This window comes from Euprymna scolopes, chromosome 43, assembly GCF_053919585.1.
Source record: "Euprymna scolopes isolate OS-2025 chromosome 43, ASM5391958v1, whole genome shotgun sequence".
Taxonomy (NCBI): domain Eukaryota; kingdom Metazoa; phylum Mollusca; class Cephalopoda; order Sepiida; family Sepiolidae; genus Euprymna; species Euprymna scolopes.
The window spans coordinates 28,282,076-28,297,136 of NC_136524.1; the positions used below are offsets into that span (position 1 = coordinate 28,282,076).

Genomic DNA, 15,061 nt, shown 5'->3' on the forward strand with positions numbered 1-15,061 from the left:
CGTCTTTTATACAAACCAGCTCTTTGAAATAAGGGTATTTATTTGCCCCCCCCCACCGAGCAAATTAGGCACAAGGCCGATTTTTAATGTGAGGAGTGAAGGGGAAGTGGAGACCAGCTCTCCGGGGAGTAGGGGAGCTGGATAGTGACAATTGGTATGAAAGGTTGCCCCTACATTGACCACCGTCTTATATGTGGGTTGCCCCCAAATATGATCTTTGCTTGCAGTATCTGCCGGAACAGATACTACACTTTGATACCGGCCCGAAGGTCAAGAACAACCCGAGCTCTTTGAAATAAGATGTAAATATGTGTTGAACTTTCTAAATAAAAGACTCATTTGTTTGCATAATGGAGACCATTTCTACATAAATAAAACAGTAGATGCATATGTGTGTGTGAAAATATTTAACCGATAAACTCTTAAACTACTTGTCATATAACAGTAAAATAAACAGAAAATAGTAATCATGCACCAAAAACGGTTTATAACCATTAAAATCTTTGTTTGGATGGATGGATAATGCATACAGAAATATGCCGGCAAGTTGGAAATGTTCAGTTCAATTTGCTGACATATTTCTTTTAATTTTTAGGGACTAATATTTAGAAACATGCCTAGGAAAGATTAACAAGATGTTAGTTTACGTTACATTTAAAATTCTGCATATCAATACAGCCAGGGAAACAGGTAGCAGGAAGGGGATTCTAGTTTTGCTGTTCGAGGGAAGAAACTATCAGAGTAGAAAGCTTTCTGGCATTAAGAGACCTCAATGGTGGATTTTTTTTCTTTTTGCTTTTTTTTTTTTTTTTTTGCTAAACGGGTTTGTCGGGGAAATGTATGGTGAAGAGGTACAAGTGCAACGAGTTCATCAGAACACATTCCATTAAAATATTTGTAAAACAGGCAAAGTGATGCAACATTGCGGCGATGAGACAGGGGTTGGAGCTTAGTTGACAAAATTCTATACAACATATGTGTGGTTAGGCAGACTTGTATAACTAACTAGAAGAATACCTGTCTTCGATGCCTCTGTTCAGTCTCAAAAGACAAAGGATACTCCCTGTAGGGGTAGCTGTGTGTGTAATTGTGAGGCAAGGGTTGCACAATCCCTAACCACACCTCTCCTGAATCAACACTGTTTGAGTCCAGTGGCAAGGAGAAGTCCAGGATGACTGAAAATAAGGCCAAGATAAGCAGAGAACACATACAGCACCTGGAAGTCCCAAATGGTCACCCATCTGATATTGCCCAGGCTCATCGTTGTTTAACTTCAGTGATCTGACAGGAACCGGTGAGTCAAACGTGATTATGCCATATAAATACTTGTCCTAGGGCGGGTAAAATTAAATCCCCCCCCCGATCAAAATAGTTTTGCACAAATGTTATGCCTCCTTACGATAAATAAAAACAAAATATAACAATACTAAACTTTATGCCTGCAATCCTTATTCTAATGTTGATTAAAATTCGTTATTTGATTTTGATTCATATTAAGCTTAAGGAATCTTACGAAATTGAAAATTTAGATAATCTTAATTACAATATTGTCTAATAACTACGGTCAAATTGATTTTCAAATCTGAAATATATAAATTATCAAGTGGGTGATCTTGTGGCCATATTATTTCCTCTAAAATCCTTTTAAATTACTCTAGAGAAACTGAAATTTGTGGAATATTTATCATTCAACCACGGTAGTGGTTGAATATATGCTTAAGTCCGAAATTGAATGAATTGAGACACATTCAAATCCCCACCACTAATTCTGTTCGCAACCAAATTTCAAACCGGTTATATAGTTGGATAGAACACCTCATTAGCTACATTTTGAAATAAAAAAATCGAAAATTGGTTCAGTAGAAAAAAAGTTACTACAAAATATGTGGGTTCACAAACAGGAGAGTAAGTACATACATAAGTGACTAACGCTTTTTTTTTATTTTGCATAACTTTTTTTTGTATATGAATATTTTTTACTGCGAATTTTGCCAATATGACATGTTAGCGTAACGGTTAGAGTACCGGGGGTTGGTGGAAAGATTTTAGGTTCAATCCCGTGTATCGTTTTTTTTTAAATTAAAAAACCGAACTTTTTTTTAATAACTAATTTTTTTTTAACTCTCCTTATGAAATAGATATGCGGTTTTCTTTTCCTAGATGGTTTAGATTTTCAATGCAGCACAGTACGGCTTGGGATCTTACCGTACTATTCTCCAATGCTTTAATAGCTGCCTGACTATCTGAAAGGATAGCTATTTCCTGTTGCTGAACCTCTTCCATGATCAGAACCTCAGATTCAAAAGCCTTAAACATGCGCTATCTCTCCTTCTTCTTCGGTTTTTGTCGTGATGTTTACCGAATGTTAGAGCTGACTTGTCAGACTTAGGTCTGAGATCCTGCTCTTCGGTGAAGGCGGGGGTGTTGTTTGGTACCACATCCAATGGTGCCAGCTCATGACTGTTGTTTGGTGTTGTATCCGATGATACCTGTATGGTGAAGACTTCTGCCTGGAAGACCGTCCTCAGTTTACCAAGATAATAAGATTTTTGACAGGTGAGGTGGTTTGAGTATTCTATATAAACACTCGCACCAATCCTATCATTCATTTAAGATCCATCAGTATAGCATTTGATTACGTTGCTTTCCAGCTCTTTTTCGTAATCTCTTGCGCCTGTTCTGTCATAAACCATACATGTGAAATGCTTTTCAAATAATCTGGTTTTAGTCATAAGGTCACCCGGCACATGCAAGAGCAGTAGTTCCTTCCTAGCCTCATTACACAAATCCACGTGACTCTTTGTTTTTCCAGTAGTCCCAACAGATATTGACCACCACAGACCCATGAGATCTATTCTATAGGATCCCCGTATCGCTTCTGCCTTCAGGAATTCTTTAATCGGAGGGATATTCAACCGCATCTCCAATGCTCCAGTAGGTGTGCTCGGATATGCTGAAGAAGTCATTAAACAAGCAAGTCTTTGTACCTTCTGGAGTTTCTTCCTCAAGTACAGTTTCTCTGTCCCGCGGATCCAGGAAACACATGCATACGACAAAATGGGACATACCATAGCAATGTATATCCACCTCATTATATGCGGGTTAACTGCCCAGGTTTTCCCCACAATTTGTTTGCATTGCATAAGGGCTGCAGTCGCCTTGGGGGAAATCTTTTCTATGTGGCTTTTCCTGGTTAGCTTACTGTCGAGGATTACCCCTAACAGCCTTGCCTCCTGCGAAAGTTTCAATTTCTGTCCACTCAGAAAAAGGTCACCAAGTTGGCAATTCCTTTTATATGCAAACAAGACCATTTCTGTTTTACGGCTACTGAATTCTAATTCATTTCGATTAGACCATTTATTAGGAATATTTAATGCCATTTTGGGAATGCGTCTGACCAATGATGCTTTTGAACCCGCAACCAACACTGCGATGTCATCAGCATCAGCCTGGGCATAAATATTCCTATTTTTAAACTCCTTTAAAAGAGGATTCAGCATACAGTTCCATAGTAAAGGTGATAAAATCCCACTTTGGGGGTTTCATTTAACTACTTCCCTTTTAACAGTTGCCCTCAGTAGTTCTACTTGAACTGTTCTGTGCCTCACCATATACTCAATCCATCGGATGAGTACTGGTGGCACATTGAGTTCTCGTAGCGACTTGAACATACTACTGAAGGATATGTTGTCAAAAGCTCCAGCGATATCTAAAAAGACACCGAGTGCCATCTTCTTTTTTGTTAGTTTACGCTCTATACAGATCACGAATTCATGAACCGCAGTCTCGGTAGAGACCCTGGCTCGGAACTACTGTGATTGAATGATAAATATTGCATAAATGTGTGTTTGAGAGCTAATTTTTTTTGACAATCATTAATAAATATTATAAATTTATATATTAATACAATAGCAATGCCTGGAAAAATCATGGAAAAATGCGCGCATGAAAAGTAATATTCTTAAGATTTTATTAAACCTGGAAAAGTAAAGGACAAGAAATTCAACCTGGAAAAGTAAAGAACAAGATATTCTAGTAAAGTAAAAAATAAGAATTTTTTAGACTTAAAATATTGCAGCTAAAAATAAAATTTGAATATTGATAAATATTTTATTTATTATTTGCATATGTTGTTGTTTATTGTTGAGTTAGAAAGGGTGTCAGTCGCTTGATTGAACTTATTTCCCCCCTATTATTTGCATATATTTATGCAGTGAAAATTGTTTGAATAAAATTAATTCATTAGTTAGTTAGTTAGTAGATGGAATTAATAATTTTATAATTTACATAAAAATTAATAATTTTATTATATCATAATTAGGATCATTTAATTCATTTTCGAATAATCGGGTCATTAGTTTATGTGTGAATCCTGCATATGCAAAAATAGAAACATATACACCAACTTAACTTTATATAAGCAAAGATAACATGTGCCTGCCATGGTTTAAATCGTAATTGCTTCCGCGGGCGGGGATCAAAGTGTAGTATCTGTTCTGCAGATGCTGCACTTAAGACAATTTGTACCAGTCAATGGAGGGGAAACCCTCTATACTGGGACAATTATTATTTTTGGTAACCAGAGTGCCCTCTTTTTGCCTACTTTTAGGGGAGCAGTTTTTTACCCCACATTAAAAACGGCCTTGTGCCTAATTTGCTTTGGTGCGGAAGCAAATAAATACAATAAATTCAGGGAATACACTTGAAGTTGCTAATAGCGAATAATTAATTATATTGATTTGGTGTATGAATCTTTATATCAGTTTTTTCGTTGTTTATTTTTTTTTTTTTCTTGTTTGATGAATTTATATACATCGTCGCAGTTCTATCAGCGGTGTTATCTGATTGAACCTTAGTACGAGATTTTCTATAAGCAGCACAGTCGGTCTGTTCGGTTTATGTGCTAAGTTTAAGATAGTATTTCCTGCCACAATAACTTTTGACTAGCAGTCTGCTACAATAACTTTTTGAATAAAATTGGTTTTAACATTATATATATATATATATATATATATATATATATATATATGAGTTATATATATATATATATATATATATATATATATATATATATATATATATATATATATATATATATGAGTTGCGGTGTATGTGCAAATCCCAAACCGAAGGAGCGTCCAAAATGGCAGAACTCCCCAGCAACCACAACGACGGTGATGATGGGACCAATTAAATTAATTTAATTAATTAGCTTCAAATCAATTTAAATAAATTAATACATAAACAAAAAAAAATACATGTCCGACAGAAACCATATGCTGACCCACCGGTGTGTAGAATATGCTCTGGTGCCCAGCACCTAACTCCCAGATATGGATCGAATAGGATTGGGGTGTAGAAGACTCCCGTAAGCTATGGAGAAAGCAATCCATCTAGGAGAAGTAAATCTCTGATTTAAAACCATAAAGCAGAAGACCAGTACCCGCATTAAGCTTGTTTACAGTTTGGCTTGTTGCTAGCTATCTTGCTGGATGTCAACATTTTGAACCGAGAGAGAGAATTAGCTGTCGTACAAAGCTAAAACTTGGTAATAATTTATTGGTACAGATACTCCCTCAGACATTTGTTTATAAAAAAAAGTCCTGTGGATGGAAAAGTTGTGACGTGTGTAGACCTTACAGGCTGGAAGCATGTAATAACTGATCTGCTATCATTATATGTATGTATGTATGTATGTATGTATGTATGTATGTATGTATGTATGTATGTTAGGTCATGTCATATGCTACTGGTACCATGTAACCCAGTACTACCTGCCTCATGGTCGGGTCACCGGCGACTAAACTGGTTCCTCCACCAGACTTGTTTGGTGAGGAGGGCGGCTAGAAGGCAACCTTTCTAGGAGAAGCAAATCTCTGATATAAAAAGCCATAAAGCGGGAGACCAGTACCCGCATTAAGCTGGTCTGCAGCTTAATTTGTAATACAAAATACAAATAACTTATCACTTACGATCATCAATGAACTAGAGGTTTTTAAAAATAGCAATTTCCTAAATGCACTATTCTCTCACGCATTAAAACATGATCATTCTTTTAACTTTAAACAAAGCCTGACTCATGAAATTCATTTTAAATAGATTTTGCCCGTGATTTCTTGGATCAACACTCATAACAAACCTTGACACTATTAAATAACCTATCGGCTTCTACAATTTTCAGCTTTCCGTGTGTTGTTCATTTATCTTTTTGTTTTACTTCTAATGGAAAAGTACACAACTCGGAAGACAGAAAAATGGAAGACTAGGCTTATTGCCATCCAGATCCAAATGAAGATTAATGTTCGTTGCCAGCGAGAAGTCATTGGAAATCGGCTGCTGTGATAATACAAAGTTATTTGAAAAGTTTATTGAAAGAAGTGGAGAGTATTGGAAATCTGAGGAGACTTGTTGTCACCCAGACTCCAGATCACAACCGTTTGTTGTCAATGAACCATCTCTAATTTTGGTCTGTGTGACAATAATAATAATGATAATAATAATGATAATAATAATAATAATAATGATAAATAATAATAATAAATAAAAATAATAATAATATAATAATAATAATAATAATAACAATAATAATAATAATAATAATAATGATAATAATAATAATAATAATAATAATAATAATAATAATAATAATAATAATAATAATAATAATAATTAGCAGAAACCTTGGAAATTACTCGATGGTTGAAAATTTTTAAATACATTATAAATAAAATAAATAAAAAAATAAAACAAATAACGATGAATTTAAAACAATTTTTTAGTTAATTCTTTTTTAACGTTTTAAAGCTTAAAAGAATTAATTTTTAAAATTTACACTTTTTCCAAAGTAAATTCAACACACATCACACTGTTTATTCCTGAATAATTTTTAATATAAATTATAAAGAGATATATTTCAATTAACTTGCACATATTTTTTTTATTTTAAAAGAATCTAAAATAAAATAAAACTTACCGTTTCCTCTCAACGTGCTTTTTTTTTAATTATAAAATACAACAGTCAATTGGAAATCGTAAACAGACAGTCATGTTTTTTGTTTTGAAAATTTTTGGAGAGGAAATGGTTTTAATGACTTTTAACTGATAAAGAGCGACTATAAAGTGAGGTAGTTCGTTTTCATTAATTAATGTTTGCGATGATGATGGGTTTTTGTGACACTGGAAGTACATACAAGTAAATTGATATTTAAATAAATAAATAGAAATAAAATAATTTAAACTTACCAAGTACCACTGCTTTGGATAGAATGGATCGGTGGGTTCTGGCAGCAGAGATAACCGCTTACTTTCAGTCTTGGTGTTTCTTTTGTCATTTCGGGAAAGAAAATTTGTTTTTCCTTCTTCGGGAAAGAATTCGGTCAAAGATTTGAAGCCGCGTTTGTGTCGGAGGAAACCAGTTTGCTGGACCGCCATTTTCACCTGAAATTTCAAATATATCACGATCAATAAAAAACAGCGTTGTAGTGGGTATCAGCAAATAATTGTTATACATATACTTAAATTTTGGACATAAATGTCATACTGACTTTAGCTAAAATTTTATTAGATAACATTTCGAAGCTTTAATAGGAAAACATTCTAACGATTTGTTTCGGGTTTAAAGATGTATGGAATTGATTGTCCATTATAAACCTAACATAATATTAATAAAGCACATGTCACATACTTCCCATTCAAGATTTAAAATATATCTTCTCTTATATAAAGACCAGTTGTCACGGTGCGTGTGTATGTTTGTATATCCAGCTAAAACTTCAACACTACATAACAACCCCCAACAAGTTGGTATTTTTATATCAACGTAATCCCGGAAAAATAATATCTATGTTCAGATGAAAAAGAAAAAAAAGTCATACTTTTTTTTGGGGGGGGGGTTAAATTACCATTGTTATCATTGAATACTATCAAGAATTAAACACAATTTTTAATGTTATCATACAGCTCAGGAAATGAGTGATAAATTGTTAAAATTAAAAGACGCTAACTTCGGGCTTACTTTATCGTTTCTTTACTATTGCATTTCTCTACAAAGAAAAAGGAAGTTGGAGAAACTTAGTTCTAGTAGTATTCTGTAGGCATCTTTGATGTTGTTTTACATTCTTCAGGTAAAAAAAATGGAATTGCTCTTCGATGAGGAGTTGAGAAAATTAACACTATTTAAGATCTTATATTCAGATATTTTATGGCCCCGGCTAACGCCGAGCGGCCCTGCTAGTGTAATATAAAGGTAAATTATAGAAGACAATACAATGCAAAAGTGCAACGGGTAGACACAAAATGAAGCAAATTAAGACATTCAATGATGGAATGAGTTATGTTGATTCAACTTTCATGAATATGATATTTGATATTATATGATATGATATGGCATGGCATGATATATATATATATATATATATATATATATATATATATATATATATATACATACATACATATATATATATATATATATATATATATATATATACTAGCATATGTACCTGACATTGCCCGGGTTGAAGTACCGTTTGACCACACCTAAGGATATTAATGAGTTTCATCATGGGCAACAATTTCAAAAATAAAAGAACGGATAAAACATGTAAATGTATTCGTCCAAAACAAGAAGTAGGTGATACCCTATTTCGGCAGAAGGGATACAATAAGCACTTTTTGTTGTCTGTGCGTTAAATAGACCCCCCCCCAAATAAAAACAAATAAAAATGAATCAAAACAACTTTTGTTTCAATAACAATTGTAGCGAGTGTCCGAACGACCGAAGAAAATATAGCCAAACGCGTGCGTTATATGCGTTTTTCGTTTTGTTTTGTCTTTTAATTGTTTGTAAAGACACTTTTTTCACTGGCTTTTTTTTTTCATAAATAAAGGAATTTTTTATTTACTTTTTTAGAGGGGGTTTAAATTTACTTTTTGGTAGTGGGGAGCGGCTTTTTTTATTTCTAAAAGTATGGCTGAAGTTTGAATTCGAAGAAGTCAAAGTTTCTGCATAGCCGTTTCAAGAATATTAAAAATAAACAAATTAATTTTTTCAATTTATTCGTGTTTTCTTATATTTAAAAGAAAAAAAAATTGTCTGTCTACACGGAATTATTTTTTCAAGCTAGATACTTATTGAGATTCTCAAATTATTTTATTTGGTGAAAAGTTTATTCTTATGTTTCTTAAGTTCCTAGGGGGAGATAAATCTACGTCTTTAAAAAAGTCGATGTAGGAAATAATTCCAAATAAATTAAATTGAGAAAATTATCAATTAATGTGTTATCTAAAATTTATAAAATGACAATTTTAAATAGAACGCTTCTCGCTAGTAAAAACGATTTTCCTTAATACAATAGGTGGCCTCTTAATTGTATATGAGGTGGACTCTTAATTGTATATTTTGCAAGAATCATCCTATATATAGAATTAAATGAAAGAGTAAAGTAGCGGACCTTTTGTATATATTAATCAAATTGTGAACAACTCAACAAACAGACAGGAATATGAATTTATATATAAAGAAAAATAAAAAACTATATATATATATATATGCTTGTATCTGTTTTTAAGCGATTGCCTCTTTGTAGAGAAAAGTTCTGGAGCGTTCGTTTATGTATTAAGATGTAGATTCCGAAATAATCGAATTATCAGCTCTCAGCCAATGAGAATAAGCAGAATTTTAGAAGGGAGAATTTATTATTTTTTTAAGCGGGAAATGGGCAGACTGTGTTATAACTATGAGTTTATGATCCAGTTATGAAGAGTGTAAGAACAATGTCTGTAGAATGTGTATATTTCCTTCCGGTCTTGGCTTAATATTTAGGAGGGGGGAATAGGAACTACTTCTTCTAAAGATGGTTGTGATTATGATGATGCTGCTCCTAGGAAGAAATGTAGGATTCTATTATAACCACCAACTGTGTCTGAAATGTCGTTCTAAAGTTACATAAGATAGCGGCTAATAGTCTAGACAAATTAAATTTGTATGTGGCATATGTTGTTGCAAACATACGGTACTTTGGTACGGAAAGGAATTTGTGCAATCAAAATATTATATACGGAGATAATAAGAGTATAAGTTATTCATCTCCACTTTATATAATAGATAACATTATAAATGGCTGAGCAATCTGAACCGTCTTCATCCTTGATGGAGATAGGAAGTGGGCTGTTAAATAATGTATAATTGATATTTTTTATTTTAGATATTACTCATCCGGGACAACGTCGATCAAGAATATATCAACTTTGTTGAAGTTTGTTTTGTAGTTATTTTTATTACTTTTAGCTGGACAAACATACGTACACACAGACACTTGCCTTTTATATATTATAGCTTTGCCTCTTAAACAACGGATGTCAACCAAAAGTGTAGCGTTGCACTGTAATGGATAGAAGCGTGTGTACGTTCCTGTATGCGAGTACGCATTTAACTGTACATTTCTATAATTGCTATCCACACAGGCTTTGACTTACGTAAATGTATATATGCATTCATCTGCCTACATCTGGCCAAATTAAAAGGTCATATTTTCCAGGGCTGCTATCATGGATGCCTTAATTGTCAGTAGATGATTGGTTAGTTGACAATATGACGTCAACCGTTCAGTCGGTACGCAATTAGAGCGTTTTGGATTTGACACAGATGGCGCTGATACTGCCGATTATATTTATTTATAGACATTATTAAGCTCTTAATTTGTTGAAAGACTCCAGGGTTGCTAGGCTAAATAGATTGTTAATTGGGGTTAAAAACTGTCTTCGCTTTCAGAACGCGTAGGCTCGTTGTAGAGATCGAAGGGTGATAATTCAAAGGAACATAAAAGCGATGAAATGTTAGCTACGCCCTTGTTTCAACAGAATGATATCAAGAAATTTGCTGCGCGTATTTATAAATCTTTAACACTATATGGTAAACAAAAACACAGCCAACATGATCCCCGAACGCTTTCAACGGAGATTGGACTAATCTTATTGGACGCTACGAGGAGATAGTTTTATTCATCGCTAATCATTTGAAATGTTATCAGAGAAAGTCCCTTTTAACTATGCCAACATTACTCCGTGGGGGGGGACTTTAATCTGGTTCAAATTTTGTATTAAAATACATCTAATCAGTATAAAAAAAAGGCCAATTAAAGCAGACACAGTTCGATTTTTATAAAAGTGAGCACTTTTATGCAGTCTGATATCACAAGTGCATTTGAGAAGTTTGATCACTGCACAAACAGAAGGGTCGGGCGTATAAAATCAACAGTAGGTTCTTTGATAAGACAGGGAGCGTTCAGAATGCATGTTTCTGTTTAGAATACAAGTGAACCAAGATACTTCACTTCTGGTTTTTAAATTTTACTTCAAGGCATTTCAAATAATTTATAAAAATAAACAGTAGTTTCTCTACAGTGCAATGTAGACTACTATGTATAGTTTACTATCACTTTCGAGAGGCATTTCAGTTCCTTCTGATGCGTCGCGAAGGATTACCGAATAGAGTAGGCAATCAATTGATTAGATTGAAAAATGGACGATTTCACTGATATCGATGATAATAAAAGTATATGAAGTGTAGAATACAAAAAGGTTCTCATTCAATCCCGGGCAACGTACTGCTAGTATATATATATATATATATATATATATATATATATATATATATATATATATATATATATATTAGTCGTCCTGTGCATACACTTCACTTGCCACTGGTACTTAAAAATGTCGATTCAAGAAAGGTGTGGTTGAAGATTGCGCAAAAATTTCACGCGCATGCACCCCTTCGTGAGATCCATAGTGTGTCAAAGACTGAAGAAGCTTGTGTTATATATATATATATATATATATATATATAGTGGCGCCAAAAAAAATGCCCGAACTTGTCAGTTTTTCAAAAACTACAAATTAAAAAATTTAATGTAACTGTTTAAACAAACTATACCGCATTTGATTTGCCTTTTATTCTTCTATAATTTTACCTGTTCATATTTGACTTTTAATTGGAATATCCTAGTGTTTACGTCGATTTAAAAAAATAACTTATAATCGAGAAGGCAAAAAGAAACTCCGCAGCAACAAATGAGCTTAAAACCTGCTTAAAATATTTTAGGCAACAAAGCATCTCAATCGTAATTGTTGTTGTTCCGGATTATACACCGAATACTTAGTTCATATGTCTCGAGTTTCTCTTAGTGATCGTCAGGAGCTCATTAATCTCCACCTTCCTGGTTATCCAATCGAGAAATCGGCAGCAGATTGAAATATAATGAGAAAACGGTACGAATGACACCAGTAATTTAATTAAATTTAATGTAACTGTTTAAACAACAAATTCGCTTAAAACCCGCTTAAATTATCGCCCCTAAATCAGTTTCAAATATCCACCAATACGCAGCAAAGCATCTCTAATCGTAATTGTTGTTGTTCCAGGTTATACAACGTAACATTTAGTCCATATGCCTCGATTTTCTCTTAGTGATCGTCAGGAGCTCATTAATCTCCACCTTCCTGGTTATCCAATCGAGAAATCGGCAGCAGATTGAAATATAATGAGAAAACGGTACGAATGACACCAGTAATTTAATTAAATTTAATGTAACTGTTTAAACAACAAATTCGCTTAAAACCCGCTTAAATTATCGCCCCTAAATCAGTTTCAAATATCCACCAATACGCAGCAAAGCATCTCTAATCGTAATTGTTGTTGTTCCAGGTTATACAACGTAACATTTAGTCCATATGCCTCGATTTTCTCTTAGTGATCGTCAGGAGCTCATTAATCTCCACCTTCCTGGTTATCCAATCGAGAAATCGGCAGCAGATTGAAATATAATGAGAAAACGGTACGAATGACTCCAGTAGTGTTCCTGATGCCCCTAAATCTGGCCGTCCTAGAGTTACTTCTTACAGGGAAGATCCGCAGCCTCAGAAACATTTGAAACAGCTCCCTAAATCGAACAGTAGTGTAATCTTGTTTAAAAGTGCTTTCTTTCTACGGTTACGAACAGATTGAAGGAATTTAATTTGCGAGGCTGTGTTGCAAGATGCAAGCCAATGATTTCTGTAAAGAACAAAAAGCGCCATCTAGACTTCGTTAGATGCAATGAAGATCATGAATATTCATATTTGTCGAATGTGATTTTTAGCGACGAAAGCAAGTTCAATAGGCTAAGTAGTGATGGTAGGCATACGCCTGTCGAAGGAAGGACGAAGAATTTAATCCTAGGTGCATTTTCAACGGTGCAAGGTGTGGAGGTTCAGTTTTTGTGTGGGGCGTTATTAGTGCCAATGGTCCAGAACCTATAGTTCGCTTGCAAGGTCGGATTAATTCGATCAAATACATTAATGTTGACTGAGCATTTTCTACCCTACTTTGACCGGAATTTAGATGATAATCCCATCTTTATGTAGGATAATGCTTCCATTCATACAGCTGGCAATGTCAATAGGTTCCTTGAAGTGCATGATATTCCGTGTTTGGATTGGCCTGCACAATCTCCAAACCCTAATCCTATCGAAAATGTATGGCATTACAGCTACGCAATGATAAAATTTCAAATTTGGAAGCACTTTGGACAAAAATTAAAGAAAAGTGGGATACCCTTTCACTGGAGTATTGCTAAAGTCTAATTAAAGGAATTCCCAAAGGATTGCAGTCTGTAAAATTTCTTCCTGTTGTATTTGTGTTGCATTGATGTTCTAAAGTTACATTTAAATAAAAATTTTCTATTGTGCGGAGTTTCTTTTTGCCTTCTCGATTTTTAGTATTTTTTTAAATTGACGTGAACGCTAGAATTAAAAGTCAAATATAAACAAGTAAAATTATAGAGAAATAAAAGGCGAATCAAATGAGGTATAGGTTGTTTAAATTTGCGATTTTGAAACAATGACAAATGCGGACTTTCTTTTTGGCGCCACTTTATATATATATATATATCAGAGAAATAAAAGAGAAGAGAGTCAGCGGACGTCTTATTTAGAGGGATTACTCTTATGAAAATATAGTGTCTACAAAATATTTTTCAAATAGTACAGCTCTATTTTATTATATATTTTGTAAACAAATATTTTCGTTACTAATGATTTTCGCTACGTATGATTTAACATATTTCAACTATGAACTTATTCAAGGTCTAGAATCATCGGCCAACTCACTAAAATGATTTGTGAAAGACGTATAAATTTTCGAAAATACGTTCTTCCGATCTATAAATATGGTCGATTTAAAGTAGTAAAACGGAATGAATGTTGTGAGACTGAAAATTATATATATATATATATAGAGAGAGAGAGAGAGAGAGAGAGAGAGAGAGACAGACAGACAGACAGACAGACAGACAGACAGAGACAGAGAGAGAGAGAAGGGGAGAGAGAGAGAAGGAGTAAACCATATTATGTGTTCATTAAGGTTTCGTCTATGCACCTGAAAGCAAGGCTAGCCTTTGCAAAACGTCATATTGATAAAGATGTTGCATTCTGGAAACGTGTTCTATGGACTGACGAAACGAAAATAGAGTTATTTGGCCATAATAAAGTGTCTTATATTTACAGAAAATCTGGCGAAGCTTTCCTGCCTAAGAACACCATACCCACAGTGAAGCACGGTGGAAGCAGTTTGATGTTTTGGGGATCCTTTGTTGCCTCTGGACCAGGGCGACTTGTTAAGGTCACAGGTAGCATGAAAAAGGAAGATTATGTTAAAATATTGGATGAAAACCTGAAAGACTCTGCTAAAGAGCTCTCACTTGGTCGTCGTTGGTGGTTCATGCAAGATAATGACCCAAAGCATTCGGCTAAACTGACTAAGAAATGGCTTGAGGACAATCATATTAATGTTTTGGAGTGGCCATCACAAAGCCCAGACCTTAATCCAATTGAAAATTTATGGAGAACATTAAAATTGAGGGTAATGCAAAGGAAGCCTAAGAATCTTATTCAATTGGAGGATTATTGTCAGGAAGAGTGGGCTAAAATTACTACTGAAGAGTGCAACAACTTGGTTGTAAACTATGAAAAGCGACTGAGGAAGGTAATCAAGGCCAAAGGCTATACAATTGATTATTAA

General features: G+C 34.1%; 1 protein-coding gene across 1 annotated transcript in view; it reads right to left on the minus strand.

Moving 5' to 3' along the window:
- Positions 1–15,061, minus strand: part of LOC145268257 (neuroendocrine convertase 2-like) — a 328,833-nt gene that overhangs the window by 214,962 nt on the left and 98,810 nt on the right. The window contains exon 3 of the mRNA XM_080123602.1: positions 7,243–7,437. Coding sequence (XP_079979728.1) covers positions 7,243–7,437 — 195 coding nt within the window. The remainder of the gene's footprint in view (positions 1–7,242; positions 7,438–15,061) is intronic.